The sequence below is a fragment of the Populus nigra genome, chromosome 6 (genome assembly GCF_951802175.1).
Source record: "Populus nigra chromosome 6, ddPopNigr1.1, whole genome shotgun sequence".
In the NCBI taxonomy this organism is placed as follows: domain Eukaryota; kingdom Viridiplantae; phylum Streptophyta; class Magnoliopsida; order Malpighiales; family Salicaceae; genus Populus; species Populus nigra.
This window is the reverse complement of record NC_084857.1, coordinates 10863722-10881914: the sequence shown is the minus strand read 5'-3', so window position 1 is coordinate 10881914 and position 18193 is coordinate 10863722. Positions and strand designations below refer to the sequence as shown.

Here is an 18193-nt window from a genome sequence, read left to right as displayed (position 1 = left end):
AAAAATAAATTTTAAAAAAACACCATACATACATACATATAATCAAGAGTCATCATCATTTGAATAAAAAAAATTAAAAATTAACAATATATCTTTATTATATTATATGAATTTGATTAAATTAATCCCTTGTATTTACAAAAGATTTTGGCCAAGTCAACCTTTATATTTTCAATTTTGGATTTTAAAAAAATATATTTATGTACATGAATTTTGTTAGGCTAACCAAAATTCATCAATCGACCATTTTGACAATCTCATGTGCCACATATCACTCATCCTTGGAAGAATTATTAAGTTCTTGAGGTATGAAATTTTTAGACACGTGTCGTCGTCGTCATGTGTAGTTACTTTTTTTCTCGTGTTTTTGCAACCCTTTATAATATAAAGCCATTTTCTCAGAATTTTTCTGTGGCGTTGCAGAGGCCCTGTAAATCCTAGAATTGTTGGAAGTCGACACCAAGTGATTCTCCAATTCTCTCCGTCTTCTGTAGACTCAGCACAGCAATAGGCTCTTCTCTTCAAGGCATGAACAAAATGCTGAACATGATCAGACAAAAAAAGATCCCCAATTCTGTCTTGTCTAGCCCCATTACTCTCAATATTTTCTCAATGTGCGACTCCTTTCTATCTATATGGTTCCTCTATTCAATAAAATCAAGGGTTCTTCCATCCAATTTATAATTTGTGTTTGACAACATGCCATGAGTAGACACATGCCTGGTCACATGTCAAGAATTAACAGTGGATTGAACAAAAAATAGATCTGGGGACGACATTCACAAACTTTCTTTAAGTTGAGGGACCAGCTTAGTTTTTTAAAAATGCTACGTTTGATGAAGAATTTCGAGCAGGGTGATAGAACAATGCATTCTAAACAGTAATGGCTGAAGATCAGAAGATGGAACTTCTGCAGTCATAATTGGGGATCTGGGAGGGGCCAATGTTTGTGGTAATTTGGCAGACAGAAAAAAAGAAGGCCATAAACATTGATGTCCAAAACCTTACAGTCACAGATTTGCATGCGTCTATAAATTACCACCAGAATACATCATGGGCTATATTAATAGCTAGTAAAACACTACATCGTGTAACCCCCCTCCCTATGTTCTATGATACTCCGCAATGAATAAAAAAAGAAGAGAAGAAGAAGCATGCTTTAAACTGATCAATAAATGCCATGTCTTGAACAACAAAGCATTGCCAGCGAAAGATGAGAAGATTTCACCAGTACCTCCCATTCACCATTCACTGCGTGGACGTGGAGTTTCCACCTGCAACCCAATACTGCTTGACAGCAACTAATATCTTCTCAGGAACTAAGGGACCATCTTCATGGTCCACCATTTTTGTATGCCACCTCATTTGTCCTACCATCTTCCTCACCTTAATTAGAACATCGACTTCATCACGGAATATAACTGCACCTTCTGGTCGCAAAATCCGATCCATCTCCAGAAGAATGTCCTCCATGTTACACCTGCAATCATTTAATTGAGAAATCTAGTTTCGTATAGCCTTATAGATCTAATATAAGAATCAGATGATCAAAGAATACTGAACTAAAACTAAACGATTCTACCATAGGCAGTGGAAATGGGTTGATTAAAGATAAAGAAAACTTGTCTCGGATAATTAAGCCATGTCCAACGTAGAAGAGATGAAAATGAAAAGAAAATTTCATTTTTGCAGGAACAAAAAAGATGCAAGAAAACAAAAGCTGGCAGAGATGAAAAAATAGAGAGACAAAAATCCAAGAAAAAACAACTCCAACAAGCGTGAGACTAAAGTTCAGTGAGTTGGTCGGTCCTGCCACAAGTGCTTATAGACAAATAACATGTGTGGCAACTATTAATCAGAAACTCAATCTAGGAGTACTGCAAAGTCCTCAACATCTAGTAGGCTGATTCAAAGTCACCATGATTTAGTTCTCAATGCATCTCATTTCAAATGCTGGACACAAGATGTCAGCATTCTCCCAGACTAAATATAGTGCAAAACCCACTACGCCTCTATTCAGGTAAAAAGCCAACTGGGGGTTAATTTGTTTACTTAATTCCATCGTTTGTTATTAATTTGTTTATTTGCTCAAAGCTTAACTGATGGAAAACTGTTTACCTAGTTTAGATAGCTAGTATTTTTGCCTAGTTATTTTTGCTTTAGAGAGATTATTAGGTATTCCCAATGTAGTGGAACCATGGGTAGCTACCATAGTGGGTTCCATTTTTATGCTAGCGAGGAAGCAATACACGGAGAGTGCCTAATAATTTCTCATTTTATTGTTGTTTAGGAAATTATTGGAGTTTCCTACTTTATTGGTTGCCTATTTTGTATAGGATTCTACTAGGATTTGGTGCCTATTCAAGTGCGCACCTAGACATTATTCTGGGGCATTGCTGTTTGCAGAAAGTCATTGTTCTACGAAGTGTTTTTCTAGGTTTCCCATTTTCCTTGTGGATTCAAGGAATCCCTAGTGAGTCTCTGGAGTTTATTTACATTTTCCATCTGAACTTTTACTTTCCTACATCATCAACATCACCCTTAAAACCCGACCTTAACCTATACACTATTCCCCAAGCTTTAACTCTGCAATCCTTAGTGAATTAGGTGCTGAATTTTAAGAATGTACTGTGCAGTGTAAAAACAATTGCTGAATTGTGTAAAATTTTCATAAAAGTTGTGGAGGTCACACAGAACAAGGAAAACAAAAAAAAAAGATGCCTTTCAATTCATCCAAAGGCACCCTAGAATGCACTTTAACTACTGAGGTTCAGTTTATAGTAAGACGTGTTCTTTAGTTCAATTAAAATGTTATGTTGGCCGAATGTATATTTCAAAATTTAATTGCTAATTATTATATATTTAATAACAAATGGTGAATTGCCGTTAGAGCTTGTGCAAGGATTGCAAAAATATTGATGCCAATACACAACAAGGTTATCATGCAATTCATTCGGTGGCTGATCAATCAAGGACATATCAATCTAGTTCAATATAGTACACCACCAAGCCTTATTGCAATGTATGATCTCATGCCAAAATTGTCTCATTGTTGATCATCATGGCATAAGAGCCCTGATCCACCCTTTACAGGAGACAGATTTGCTCTCACACTAAATATATCATTTAAGTAGTTATGGATTAATTGATATCTGCAGATTGTTTTGGTTGAAAATTTATCTATTGTATTTGAAAAGAACACAAGGAAAAAGTGTCGAGGACTCAGAATATGGGTTTCAAACATGTAACAAGGCTATCAACCACCAGGCCAACTCACATTTCCTTGTTAATGGAGTTGGTTCAGTGCACTTCACTAACAGGAGGAAAGAACACAAAAAAGATAACTAGGTATGCACAATGCATCATAAGTCATAACTTCTATTTTCTACATGTACATGATATTGACAAATACACCAACGAAATAATTTAACACTAAAAAATGAATACTCCAGAACATCTCATCTGTACTTATACCCCAATGACACAAACAGAAAGAAGCTACTTGCACTTGAGCACTTACTACAAACAGAAAACAGCATTATGCATAAATATAAGCATGCAATAGCATAGTGAGGAGCAAAAAATACCATCAGAAGAGCTTACATGACAAAGAAAGAAAATGGTGCAGATTTAAGTGAGAGAGAGAGAGAGAGTATTTGTCAGTGTAACACAAAGAACTAAAGTATTACTTACCTGTCTCTGTATAAACTGAATACTCCACTGGCATGAATAAGGTCATAGGTCCTTGGGTATGTGGAGAAAGCTTCACACCTGTAATAGACAGACATTGTAAATAAATAACACTTCATCATCATACTGGATCTGGTCAACATAGGTCCAAATGATAGTGATTCGGAACTCAATGCTGGAAAAGACCAAAATTATGTTAGCGGAAAGTAGATTTTGCTGGAACTGCATGTTAGAGGGTACTTCACAAGCTACTTATTAGGCACAAAGCATCTAAGGATTTATATAATCACATCAAACTTCTCCTACATTGCAACGTAACAGTGGTAAACATTATGGTGCTTTGAAAAAAAAATTCAGAAAAATGTCATGAAAGACACAAAAAGCTAAAGTATCCAAAAAAGAGGAATGCAAAAACTCAAAATTTTACCAGTCATGATAGATTCCAATCAATCCTCTCTCATATATCACACCCAGTGTATTTTTCTCAGCTATAGTTGGCACCACATTCATAACCCACAGTTTCGGAGACTCAAGGGCGGCAGCAAATCCTCCCATCCCAGCATTCATATCCATAATGTTGCGATATCGTCCAGAGTCGAGAAGCTTATTGATTTTCTTATAAGCATTTACATGCTTTTTCCATTCCTTATTGTACACCTGGTATATCTTAGCAGAAACTCCAGGAACGGACCCACTAGCAACTCTCGGAGGGACAGCATAAAGCCTCTCTGGAAACACCTTCAATTGCCCACCAGCCACTTCATCTGAGCTACCACTATCAGGATATGGAGTAATGCATGCCTCCATTTGCTTGTACCTACAAATCATAAAAATTGGGAATGAATCTAAAGCACAAAAGAGAAAATAGTGATAGGGTCAATGACAATGGAGCACAAGGAATATCATCACATATGAGTGAGAGTGTGCATGTTGCATCGTTTGGCCATTACAGTGAAGTGAATTTTTTGGCCAATACACTGAAGTGAAATTTTAAGGCAGCCATACCACGCATCATCTGTGTCTGTGGATTTGCAAAGGGTAGCTCTAGAATCATCTTGTCTACCACGACAGGAATCAGCATTTAATCTCTTTTGCCAAATGGCCATTTCACCATTTTCATACTTCTTATCCCAGCAAAGAAGCTTGGCGGTCTCTTCAATCTTTCTCTGTTCCTCCTGAAGTTCCTCCTTGGGACGCTGCCATGATCTGTAATTATTCTTCCAGTTGATGGGAGGTCCAGAAAGCACCCAGTAACCACCAGGTCTGAGAACTCGATCGACTTCCATCAGGTACATCCCGTCTGCGAAAAAGAAAAACCCATCACCTTATATAGTGCTATCATAATTAAAGGCAATAAACAAACACTTGATAGGATAAAGGAACAAAAGTAAAGAAAGGCAATTCCTTGATATGGAGTGGCTCTCACCATTAGCTCCCCATGGAATCAAGCAACGAGAGCAGTGAGCCATATCAAAGGCTCTGGATGGATATGGCAGCTTCACAGTACCAAAAACACCAATAACAGCAGGTACACCTCTTTCAAGTGCAAATTGGACCTGTGCTTCATGTGAATCTCTCGGAGCAAATGACATGGCAATGACATTCCTGCTCCAGAGGTATGCACCTAAACTGGCAACCTAAATATATAAATAAAGAAAAATATGAACCGGGTGTAAAAGGATTATCAGCAAATTCACAATTTCTTACAGAAATATAAAGAACTTTAGCATACCCCACAACCAGTGTCCAATGCAGTCCTGACTGTCCCGTTAGCAATTGGCAACACCGAAGCTAGCTGATCAATATACTTATCTGCTCCTTGTGGAAACTGTGTTCCTCCACCAGGAAACCTAAACACGTTGCCCTCGTATTGGACCCAGTTCTGAATAGCCTTTTCGACAGTCAAGCTCTTATAGGGTGCATTAGCAAAGGGGACATAGTCCCGACTCTTAGGCCAAGGAAATGGGGTGACATAACCTTTAGGAGCAGGTATCAAGCAGTGTAGCTTCTCTTGTTGAGGAGGACAGTGTCTCTCCCGATAAATCATATTATCCCTCGGAAAAGTCATAGCACGACTCTGATCTTGACAAGGGGTATAATCAATAAAACGAGAAGGGCAGGGCTGATAGATTTTGGATTTAGATTCAGAATCATCGTCGGGCCCAACGTCACCACCATGATGGGTCTCGAAAGTAAGATTTGGAATGATATTACAGTCTTCTGTACTCTTGATAATCCTCTCGGCAAGATTGTCAGCCTTGCCGAACCCACTTCTTTGCCATGCACCCAGGATGTAAAAAAAACAGCATAACCCAGCTACAATAAATATTTGCATAGAACTCCTAGTTCTACCATCAGCTGAACTGCTTTTCAACGCCATCCTTGAAAAAAAAATGTAAGGTGACAGATCAGATAAGCTCAAGTCTAAAGATTTTTTTTAAAAAAAAAGAGCATGCGTCTGAATCAGAGCAAAACAGAGAAGCTTACGGATCGCATGAAGATGCAGACAAGAGAGGGGGATCTCGATCTCAGTGACCAGTAAATGTTGAACAACAAGATCTCTGAAAGAAATTGAGTAATAATATCACTAACTATTCACTAGTGGTAGTGGTAGGAAGGGAGTACTTGCAGGCCGTAAATACTGTTTTTTTTTAGATCCACGAAACACGTCTCTCTTCTCCAAGCTGTTCTGGTTGTTATAGCATCTTATTAAAAAAAGCAAAAGAGATGGTTCCGTTCCAAAACAGGGATGGTGTCTGTTGGCCCATTTAAGATTTTAAATGGGAAGGGGGGCCCACGGGACAATCTTCCTCAGAAAATAAAAACCGGACAGCACAAGCGAGCGTGTCGTTTTATTTGACCTCAACAACTTAGTAATGCCCACCCAATTGTTTTCCATCTCCCGGATCTTGTGGGACTTCATGGCCTTAATAGATTTAATAAAGCGAGCGTTTTTGGGATTTAATACTAAGCTGTGTGGACGGATGTTACGAGGTCGTTTTTCACTTGTCTATGTCCACATTGATAAGTTCATTGATGGGGAGTATATAATAACAGAATTGATGGGCGAAGACGATGTAAAAATATATAACCAAGCAAGAAAACAGATTCGTAAGCTAAAAGGGTTGCAAATTCAAATTTGTAATTTTATTTTTTTGTCAATAAATCTAATTGAGTAGGTCTCTCGAAGAGGGTTATAATGACTTTAAATACAGTAAAAAATCAACATGTATGGTATAATAGAATCATAATCATGATATGAAAAGAAAAATAACAAAAGAAATCCAAAAAAAATTGCAAGACATGATCTTTTGAACCTAGTTCAATGAAATCCTGGTTGAGGATGGATTAGCAAAGCCGATCTCTTATCAGACCATACCTTAAGAATATCCGGTAAAAATTAATTTTAATATAATAATCTTATTAAATATTACGATCATTGTTATAATTTGAGTGACTTGGCTGCTCCAAATATATTATTTATCATATTATTTATTTTTTAAATTTAATATTTAATGATAACATGAATACGTATTTCTTTTATTATCAACCAGGTTAGACAATGTTTAATTTAATGTTCTTATTTTAAAATGCAATTGTGATATCTTTTTATTATTTCCAATTATTTTAATTAAAACCATAAAAAATATAAAAATATATTAATTAAAAAACATTTTAAAAAACACTTCAAATCACGTCATTGAACATGCGGTATTGCAACTAATAAATGCAAATAGTTAGTAGGTGTTTAAGAATACAATAATAATTATTTTTTAAAGAGTTTTTTTTGCTAAGTACATCAATTTATTAAATAATATATATTTTTATTATTTTTATATTAGTATATTAAAATAATTTAAAAATATAAAAAATATTTTTAAAATAAAATATTTTTTAAAATACAAAAACAAATAATTTTATTTCGAGGATTTATCACGTTGGTTTTACGCACCAGGTATGCGCGAGACAGCTGGCACCAGATTTTAAAAGGTGCTGCAGCTAACAGGAGGGGTTTACATTCGTTCTACCAAGACTGACATTGAGATAATTAAATATATATTCAGGCCTAAAAGTTTATTGTTCCTTTACGTGTTCAATCACAAAACCTCCTCCCCCTGCTATTATTATTACTACCTACCACCGAAATTAATTATTACTGTGTTATATATTCATTCACTGTTTTGATAACAAATTTAAAGTATATTTGATACAGAGCAGGGAATCAAAGGAAAACAGACCACGACGGAGACATGACGGCCCAGTACCCTTTATTGAGCTTCTACCACTTGGAGCAGCCATGTTTTCCAAGAAGCCTCAGCTCCTGGGCCTCCCTTAGCTTTCATATAAACTTATATATATAAAAAAAAAACAGATAAGATATGGCGAAGGATGCTGTTGCAGGCTCAAGCTTTCATTACCTTCCCCCCCTTCTATCATCTATTCATCTCTCTTTACGCGCAATTCTTTTTCAGAGAGTGTGATGAACCATCGAAAAACAATCAAAAGTAAGCCCAAGAGGCTGCAAAATGTGATCGTTAAAGTCACTTGTAATGTCATGATCTGGTTCAGGATCGCAAAATTGACGGAAATTAAGCCCTGTGATATTTCACCGTAGCTGAAATGTTTTTTTCAGTATCTTGTAAATAATGAAATCATTGCTGGAATTAAAATAATATTTTTTTAATTTTTTAATTTGATTATCAAATTTTTTTTTACAGTTAAGCTGAATTAGTATTTAATTATATTTTTTTTACAAGAGAGCATTGGATTGATAGAAAGAAGAAAAATGTGAGAAAAACTGGTAAAATAAATGACAACTTTTAATTTTATACCAAAGTTTGAGAAATGATGGCTGAATTCCAGCAAAATTTAAAATACAGTCGTTGATAATGATTTCAACGACCAAAATTAATTAAAATTAATGTTAATGAGTTTTTTTTATTTAAAGAATTTGGTCTAAGTATTTTTTTTTATCTACTCGATATGACAGCATGATATTTTTTAATTCAAGTTGATTTTGGATTTTTATTTTTTATTTTTTTATTTTTTATATATTTGGAGGAGTTAGGTTATGGATATATTTATCAAGGTGTTTATAGTACCTTTTATGTATTTTAAGTCGAAAATAGGTTTTATACCCAAAACAACTAACACCTCGTTTTTCCAACTACCTCTGGTTATCAAATTCTACACAAAAACAGGTGATACGTTATTTACTGTAACATACAATGCGTCATTTATCGTCTTGTTTATATATATATAAGGTAGTTATCCACCCTGCTGTTAAGGAAAATTTTTTAAAAATATAACAACAATTTAAAAATAAATAAATACAGGGTCACGACTCATGAGTGTGGGTTGGGCTATGTTTTTTCGCCTAATGTTCCCGGACTCTTTTTCTCTCTTTTTTAAGCTTTGTTGTTTTATACATGAGATATAAAAATGATAAAAAAAAACATTGAAGTTGACTGAGTTCATGAACCAAGTTATTGGTTTAATGGGTTTACTTGTACCATTCGAGCTATTATTTATTTATTTTTTGGTTTAAAACTTTTTTTATCCCTTGATTTTTTAAAAAATAATTTAACTCTTTTTATTGATGATTTATTTTTTATTTAGCTCGAAATCAGAAAAATATAATTTTATTATTTATTATCAATAATTTATCATTTCTATATCAATCACACGTGCCTAACGCAATTTTTTCCTTTAAAAATATATTCAGTATAAGAAAGTTTTCATATGCATTATCGTCATATAATTAAATAAAAAATATTTTTTAGTATAAAAAATTTATTGAATCAAATGACGTGTATAATTTACATCACAAGTTTACCTAGTCAATATGAGTTCATTTTTTTTAGTTAAGTATCATTTATTTTCCTACGTTTATCATTTAATACTATGATATTTAATGATTGAGCTTTTCACTTTATTTTTTTAAAGATTATCCTCACGGCTCTTGCATATCAGTTCATGTTTATTTAATATATTTTAATTTTGATATTAAATAAAAATATCATTAATTAAAATTTATTTTTTAAAAATACATCTTAAAACTGACTAAATATTTTATTTTTGTTGCGTTTACAAACTTTTCTACTCCTACAATGTAATAGTTCATACTTCTATCACTACGAGTCAAAAGACATGTGATTGTTCACGTGAAACTGTACTGGCAATCAATTACCGTTTCTTGTTTAATCGGTGCCTTAGTTCTATTTTTATTTTATAATAAAATAGTTGTTTTATTATGAAACAAATAAATACCTTATAAACATACAAATGCCAAGTATACCCCAAAATTATCGAGACAGCGTTAATTTTCCATCCAAATTATTCTTTATATCTAATTTATATTTACATAACTGAAGATATTTTTTAGATTTCTCAAAAAAAAAAAAAAACACTGCGTGAGGATATTATTTTTTATCGCATGCTCTCGAAACAGTTACTGCTCTGGTAAATACACGTCCTCGATGCTGGATCGAATAATATAATAGTTTGCTCCTCCGAACCGGGCTAGGCATGGGCACAGCCTCCAACGGTATAAAAGCATATCCGATAGTATTTAACTGTTATCTGACATCGCATTACCGTTATTCTTTTAATTAAGAGCTCGGGAGATTGATTCTATCTCGGATGTCCCACTTGTTTATAAGTTAATTTTGCTATCCGGTAGATTTTGAGTTTGACGATTGTCGAGTTGGCGTGCACCGCTGTCACTTTTCACGCTTTGATAAGGATTTTTTTAATAAATAAATAAATAGCTAGGAAAACTCAGTATTTGCAGAGAATTAGCGGGAAGGAAACATTTTAAAGCTGGTAGGCTTTTATTAAAGAACAATTAGTTAAACTTTATTTTGCCAAGATTTTATTGTTGCTATGGAAAATTGGAAAGAATCCAGAAAACTGGTCCCTGTACCGGAAAACCACCGGGAATTACATGCGAGATAGTTTCTTAAAAATAAAAATAAAAATAAAAAAGAGTTGTAGAAAGATTGATGAAGTATGCTTTCTCCAGCTCTCAGGTAATGTTTTGTATTTAATGAGATGATTGTTTTTTAAAGTATTTATTATTTAAAAATATAATAAAATAATAGTTTTTTTAAAAAAATTCATTCTGATTTTATCATATTAAAACGATTTAAAAATATAAAAAATAACTTTAAATAAAATAATTTAAATTTTTTAAGAAATATAATTAAACCGTGGATACGAACACCTCTTGAGCAGAAACATGAAGCTGGATAACCGATAAAAATCTCTATTTTTTATGTTTTAGGATTAAGTATATATTTAATATTATGATGAAGGATGTGTTTTTTTTAATTCTCAATATTAAAACACCAAAACCATAAGAAAAATAATAAAAAATATTAATTTAATATTTTATTAAATAAAATATTCTTTTAAAACCACATAAAAACAGGCGAATATTAACTAGCTGGTCGACATAAAAAAAAAAAAAAGAGCAGTGAAAGGAGACAAATAAAGGTAGGTCTACGGAAAAGGTATTCCACCACCTGGGTAGAGAATAAATGTGACGTTGCAACGTGCAAGAGAGAAACCACGCCCACACGATCCTACAAGATTAAAAAAAAAAAAAAACCGGCATTATATGGCACTAACAATCGGCGGTACACTGTTAAAAAAAATTCAGCAGTACCGAGCTTGGAGGTCCCTGTACCATTCAATTTTTGTCGATATGATCTTCATACTAAAATTTTATTAATATAGCCCTCTTGCGCCATCCTCTCGCCTGTTAATACGACACTAATCCATTTTTTTTAATTTCTAAAATGAGAAATATTGATAAACAATAAAAAAATAATAATTCTGAATCTTCTAGCTGTTACAAATAAATAAACTACTTAGAAAAAACTAGGAACGCTGGCTCTTTTTGTTAAAAAAAACAAGCGTTAAATAATTTATTCAAATTAAGTTCATGATGAGTGAATAAACCAATTACTCATTAAAAAAATATTTAATCTTAATATATGATTTAAGATAAATAAAATGAAGAAGACAGTGAGAGGTAAAACATACATAACGAAGAGAAGCATATTTTATAATTATTTTTATTGAAATCTATTTTTAGAGAATTTAAGCTGTCTAGATTGTTTTGTAATTTCTCATTATTTTTGAAGTAAGAAAAAAGTGTATTCCAAGTTAAGGGTCAAATTATATCACCGTTTAGAGGAGCAATTGGACACGAGGATCGCGTACAGAAGAAACAGTACAGGGGCTTTATTGAAGATGTTATAGGTGAGGGACCATTTAGAACAAAATTGAATAGAACGGGGACTGCCAAGCTTTTTTGTCCTTAACAATCACAGGCAAGGAAAAAATGATTTGCCCGCTTCTCTTAGCTTAAAACAGGGTCTCTTAGCGGAGAGAGAGGCGCAGCACCCCACCCCCACCACCAACTGGCAATGGCATAGAGTCAGTGACCTCACTTGCTTTTTCCTTTTTTGCTATACTTTTTTCCTTGTCTCTTTTCACCTTTCCTATCTTCCTTTCTCAAATCTCATCAGCTTCTTTTCTTTATTTTTCTCTCGTAGTATCTAAAAAAACCCCCCACTTTTTGCTTAAAAACCCAGATATGAACTAGGGTTTGTTGCCAATGCAAAGAGCTTGATTCTTCACATTTCCCTTGAGAATACAAGTAATGGGCGAAATGGGGAAGAATGTGTTGGTTTTGTGTTTTATTTTGCTCTTGTTTTTTGGAGGTGTCACTTCAGCTCCTACTACTACTTCACCAGCAAGTGAGTAAGCTGCTTTTGTTTGATCTGGTTTTTGCTTATCGACTTGAAGATTTTAGCCTAATTTCTTTCTTTTCGTAGAGATTGTTAGTGGGGTTTTCTCAAATGTCGTGCCTGCTTTCATGAAGTGGCTATGGTCTATGAAATCCACCACCAAAACAGGTTTGGATCTCTGATTCTACCGCCACATTTGCTCCTTTTGTTCTGTTCTGTTTTTTTTTTTCCTGCTGGTTTTGGGCTCATGGAACTTTCGTTGACAGTGATCTCTGGTCGTCCAATGATGAAGTTTGAGAGCGGGTATACCGTGGAGACAGTGTTTGATGGAAGCAAGCTCGGGATTGAGCCTTACTCCGTGCAGGTGTTGCCCAGTGGAGAGCTTCTGATTCTGGACTCTGTTAACAGTAACATTTACAGGATGTCTTCTTCCCTGTCTCTCTGTAAGTGGGTTTTTTGTAATGACTTGGGATATTGATTGATTGCCCTTGTCTTCATGGATAAGTTTCCCTGTTCCTCTGATGCATTTGTTTTGAGCGTAATGTTTTTTTTTTATATTTTGCTCTACCAATCATTTCTCATAACCTTTCTTTTCCTGTAACTTTGTATTAAACAAAAGACAAAGAAGCTTATAGGCCATTATTCAATAGTCTGCATTTAGAATGCAGATAAGCTGCTTGTTCTATTTGACGCGTATGATGTTTTCTCAGATGTCAAATGATATATCAATTTCATCGTTTCAAAAAAAATGCAAAGCAATTTTATTGGAAAAAAAAAGTTTCAGGAAGAGATGCTTGCACAAACTTATTTCTCTGGAAATAGCCTCCTGAAGTTCAATATAGATACCACTTTCCTCACTGTTCATGCGGTGGATTGAAACTTACGCGTGCTGCTATTTACAAACAAATTCTTTTTCATATTTGCACTTTACACGATGTGGTGTAGTGGATTGCAACTAACAATTTGCTAATCTCCTTTACGATAAACCAATTGTGCGTTTACCATGCAGACAGCAGACCTAAGCTGGTGGCTGGATCCCATGAAGGACACTCTGGACATGTGGATGGAAAGTTGAGAGAGGCAAAGATGAACCACCCGAAAGGGCTTACTGTAGATGACAGAGGAAACATTTATATTGCAGACACCATGAATATGGCAATCAGGAAGATAAGTGATGCAGGTAGATGCTCAGTGTTTTGTTTGGGAGGGGTTTAAAGGCAACCTTAGATTTGTGGGGCTTGAGTACTGTTATCAATATAAGCTTGTTACTAATGTTGGCTGTAGATGCTAGTTGCTGATATGGTTGAAAAATCTTCATGTAGGGGTTACAACAATTGCTGGAGGGAAATGGGGCCGAGGGAGCCATGTTGACGGGGCAAGTGAAGATGCGAAGTTTTCTAATGATTTTGACGTGCTTTACATTGGAAGCAGTTGCTCCCTACTTGTTATAGACAGAGGAAACCAAGCCATCAGAGAGATCCAGCTGCATTTTGATGACTGTGCTTATCAATATGGAAGTGGTTTTCCGCTTGGTAAACTGATCCATCTGAATTTTTATCTTCTATTATTTGTCAACATGTTTTGATGTTTAGGTGATCTTTCTCTTTGCAGGAATTGCAGTGCTGCTAGCAGCTGGCTTCTTCGGTTACATGCTAGCATTGCTGCAACGCAGGGTGGGAATGATTGTTTCTCCTCAGAATGTAAGTGTCACTTATTTTTCAACAAATTGTCGTTTCTTGAATCCTTACTCCTTAGCACATCTACAAGGATACTTTATGGTGGACAGTTAAACAAATTATTCTCCATGGAGTAGTTCGAACTTGTCTATTTTTTTTTTCACTCTTTTGTTTATTTTATTTGTTTAGCTAACTCTGTAATAGTTTTCCCCTCTGTTGGTGAATGGATGGCTATCAGATAAGCTTTTGCAGAATTATGCTGTATGGCTTTGCCAGGAAGAAATAAATCTATGCAAACGAAATTTAAAAATGAATTTCTTTTAGCCATGCAATCTTGGTTCATTTATTCAGTGCCAAAATGGCAATGTCGTCTCTTGTCTGAAAGTAGTTCGGTCACATTTCTCTGAAGTGCCAAACATAGATCAGTTATCCTGGCAAAGCATTTATCTGCATTTTACCATCTTATAGTACACAATGGACAGATTGTTTAACCTCCTATTCTGCGCTTCTGGTGGACCAGATTGCAATGGAAACTAGCACTACAGGAAATCCTTATCAGAAGCCTATCAAATCATTCAGGCCACCTTTAATCCCAACAGAAGATGAACAGGAGAAGCATGAGGAAGGCCTATTCGGATCCCTTGGCAAGCTTTTTATCAACACTTGGGCATCTATTGCAGAAATTTTGGGAGGCATAGTTCCCAGTTTCAGAAAGAAGCCACCAAGCTATCAGTATCAAAACTACCAGCAGCAATCAACTTCTTGGCCTGTGCAAGACAGCTTTGTGATACCAGATGAAGACGAGCCGCCTTCGACTGAAACCAGAACCCCAACGCCTAGGAAAACCTATCCATTCATGTCAAAGGATACAGAAAAGATGCATCAATGGCGGCAAAGTCGTTCTATCTATAGTGGGTGGGATGGAGATATTCAGCAGCAGCAGCAGCAGCAAAAACAGCAGTATCATCATCAGTATCAATCCTCTACCCCACATACTTACTATGAGCAAAGCTACGAGAAAACCAATGAGATTGTGTTTGGGGCAGTTCAAGAGCAGGATGTGAAACATGGAACTACGGTGATATTGCCTGTAAATTATGGAGATCCGATACACAACCGCCACAACATCCGCTATCGAACCAATTCTCTGCATTAAACAAATGGGTATTGAGTATGTGACAATATGCAGAGATTTTGGAGGCTTCGGGATATACTCGATGTCAGGATTTATTCTTAGAGCATGGAGGTTTTTTGGGAGCCGCTTAGTGCTTTTTAGGGTTTACTCGGTCTGGTAAAAATAATATAGTTGCATTACATGGTGCTTTGATAAAAATTGGTCCTAAGAAGTTATGAAGATGCCTTGTTCTCTGATTCTATGTGTATCGAATGCGTGGTTGACAATGATTTGGTGAAGGCCCTTTGGACAGAAATTAATGAGCCAACCTGTTGTTCCATAACAAGAAGGTACAGTTTGATGTCTGATCCTTTTGGGATGAAAATGACTCTTTACTTTAATTTCTCGTTTTTGACCTTATAACCTTTGTTTTAATTTTTGCTAGCCAATTAGAGTCCAAATTCTCCAACTTCATGTTCATGGGCAAGCATCACCTGCTCTCCTGCTAAAGTAGACGAAGAAGAAGAAACAAGGATTTTGATATTTCTTAACTATATTCTTCGATAATTCCCCAACTTCATGTTCATGGCAAGCATCGTGAAGATATTGATAATCTGCTCTCTAACTTTTATGCTTCGATTGTCAAGTGTTCTTAATTAATTAACTTGGGTAATAAATTTTTTATTTCGGTAACCATCTGTGTACACGCGTAGTCCTCCAGCTTGGTCAATTAACACTGTTGATAAGTTTATAAGGAGATCAACCGACGGTCTAAAATCTCTCAAAATTAAGTGGTCAGTTAAAGCCACTAACATTCAGAGGGATCATTACCACGGAAAATGACTAAATTAAGAAAGTATGAGGAAGAAATGTGAGCGGCCTGGAACTGGAAGTCACCGTGTAGAATATCGAGGAGGTGCCCCCCTCCGCAGTCTTCAACAATTATACCCTCTCCTCCATGAACATTCTGTGGCTCTCTGTAAAATGACACAACCACACAAGAACTTACGTGAAGTATGACCGATTGACTATGCAACGTTGACAACTCCACAGGTAACCAAGCGTGAATCCGTCCAAAATGGACAATGCGATGAAGATGCTCAAAATAGGTTGCAAAGTGTTGCAGAATAATTGAAACCATGTTCTCTCGACCTGATAGCCAAGACCAGCTACTTAACTTTAAACACTTCCACTTTCCATCTATTACTCGACCTTTCTTGCATAGGAACATGGCAAATCTACATGGAAATGGTACGCAAGGAACAAGTCTTGCTTCAACAAGCAGTGGATGAAGAGATTTGGTCCGTATCAGGTTGCCTGCAATAATTCCTTGATATCATATCCTTGTTGCTGAGCAAGAACAACCAGAAGTAGTGTTAGCTTTATTTCTTGACACAGCAACTTAAAAGGGCAAAATTTATCGCTCTAAGCAAACTCTTTATTGGCAGCCGGCCCCCAAAGAGTCCAAACTGTAGAAAGCCAAATCTGAGTTCCAATGAAGCTTAAAAGTGATCGTCAGAAGCAAGCTATATACCTGAAGCAAGGAGAGAATGGTGAATACCCCCGAGTTCCAGAAAGCATGGATTGTGATTGGGGTTACGAGTATGAAAATCCCAGAGCAGTCCCTACGGAGATGAATAAGTTCATTTGTTTTCTGCAAAAAAGGCCGCTTTGGAATTTATCCATTGGAAAGCCAGTTACTTCAACATCAAATTAATATCTACAGCTTAAAATGCTTCATCATCATGGCAAGGGCATTTTCCTAGTGACAGTACATGGAACTTTTGATCTAGTAACCAACGCACTCATGTTACCTAGCACAAGTAGTAGAGGAAACTCTTCATAATTTATGTGAAAAAGATTTTATAAAAAAATATATTGAAAATATCAGCATAATCATTTTTTTTTCAGAAAAATAATTTAATCGACCAACCACAAAGCTCACATGACACTAATTGCCAAACTAAAAAAAAAGTGTAACCTTCTTTATCTTCAAAGGAATTTGGTTTGATGACACTAATTTAGTGTTTTTTTTTTTTACAAAAATGACTTTCTAATTTAAATTCTAGAACTACCATTAAAAAAAAATTATTAAATTTTTCCTAACACACCAAGCTGATACAGAAGTATGTTTCTAAAATTATCCAAAAGGGGTTTTTATTGATAAGGATTTAGTCAGGGGTGGAACTATAAAATTTTAATTGGAGGTGTCATCATAGAAACTATAAGTTTGGAGAGCAAATATTTTATTTTTAAAAGGGCTAAATGCATAAGTGTTATGAAAAATCTGAAAATTTAGGATTAAAATAAAATAAAATTGAGGGTGCCAATCTCCCCGAAACTTGCCATAGTTCCGGCCCTAGATTTAACCTTGATTCGAAGATATCCTTATCATAAAAGAAAGAATAATATATATATATATTCTTCACATAATTATTTCCCAGGAGTTCCTAAGAAAATTTATCAATGGAAAGAACGAGGGGCTTGAGATGATCAATCATCGTACGACCTAATTTTAGGTTGCTGGCCTGTCAAGAATGGCAACTTGTCTGGCACACGTGCGCACATCAACAGGAATATCTTTCTCGGGGGACCCGCATGAAGATAAATTTGAGCCCCTGCCGGCTGCCTGTGTATATAGCCTAAATTCATCTGCATCTTATTACTGGTTGAACAGAATGCAATGCCTCCCAAGCCTTTTCTAGTTTTCATTCTAATTAGTTATTGAAAACGAAATTTCCTCTTTCTATTGGCCTGTGTAAAGCGTGGCCGCCATGTTGGAAGAGAAGAAAATTGTTTTCTTACTAATTTCTGTCGGTCTCAAATTGATATTTATAATAAAAATAATATCTTTTTATAATATATTTATACAATTACCCTTCAAATAAATTAATTGAATGACTTACCAAGAGTTGTCATGTATAATTAATTAATTTTTTAAAAAAAATATATAT

The 18193-nt window shown here is 35.2% G+C and overlaps 2 protein-coding genes across 3 annotated transcripts; one reads left to right on the top strand and one right to left on the bottom strand.

Moving 5' to 3' along the window:
* Positions 1-963: 963 nt before the first annotated feature.
* Positions 964-6418, bottom strand: LOC133697456 (probable methyltransferase PMT2). Its single transcript, XM_062120013.1, has 7 exons — positions 6178-6418; positions 5423-6071; positions 5117-5327; positions 4696-4990; positions 4118-4507; positions 3694-3771; positions 964-1480 (listed from the first exon to the last, which is right to left on the bottom strand). Exons 2-7 carry the CDS (start codon positions 6068-6070, stop codon positions 1249-1251), a joined length of 1854 nt encoding a protein of 617 aa, XP_061975997.1. The 5' UTR covers position 6071; positions 6178-6418; the 3' UTR covers positions 964-1248.
* Positions 6419-12074: 5656 nt separating this feature from the next.
* LOC133697775 (uncharacterized) lies at positions 12075-15932 on the top strand. Of its 2 annotated transcripts, XR_009842926.1 has the most exons (8): positions 12075-12458; positions 12537-12617; positions 12716-12892; positions 13459-13629; positions 13772-13981; positions 14061-14149; positions 14646-15589; positions 15685-15932. XR_009842926.1 is itself a non-coding variant. In XM_062120539.1 (7 exons), the coding sequence occupies exons 1-7, from the start codon at positions 12362-12364 to the stop codon at positions 15279-15281; spliced, it is 1461 nt and encodes a 486-aa protein (XP_061976523.1). In that variant the 5' UTR covers positions 12075-12361; the 3' UTR covers positions 15282-15876. The 2 variants fall into 2 exon arrangements, 1 of the variants encoding a protein (XP_061976523.1); XM_062120539.1 differs by having other exon boundaries at positions 14646-15876.
* The last annotated feature ends 2261 nt before the right edge of the window (positions 15933-18193 follow it).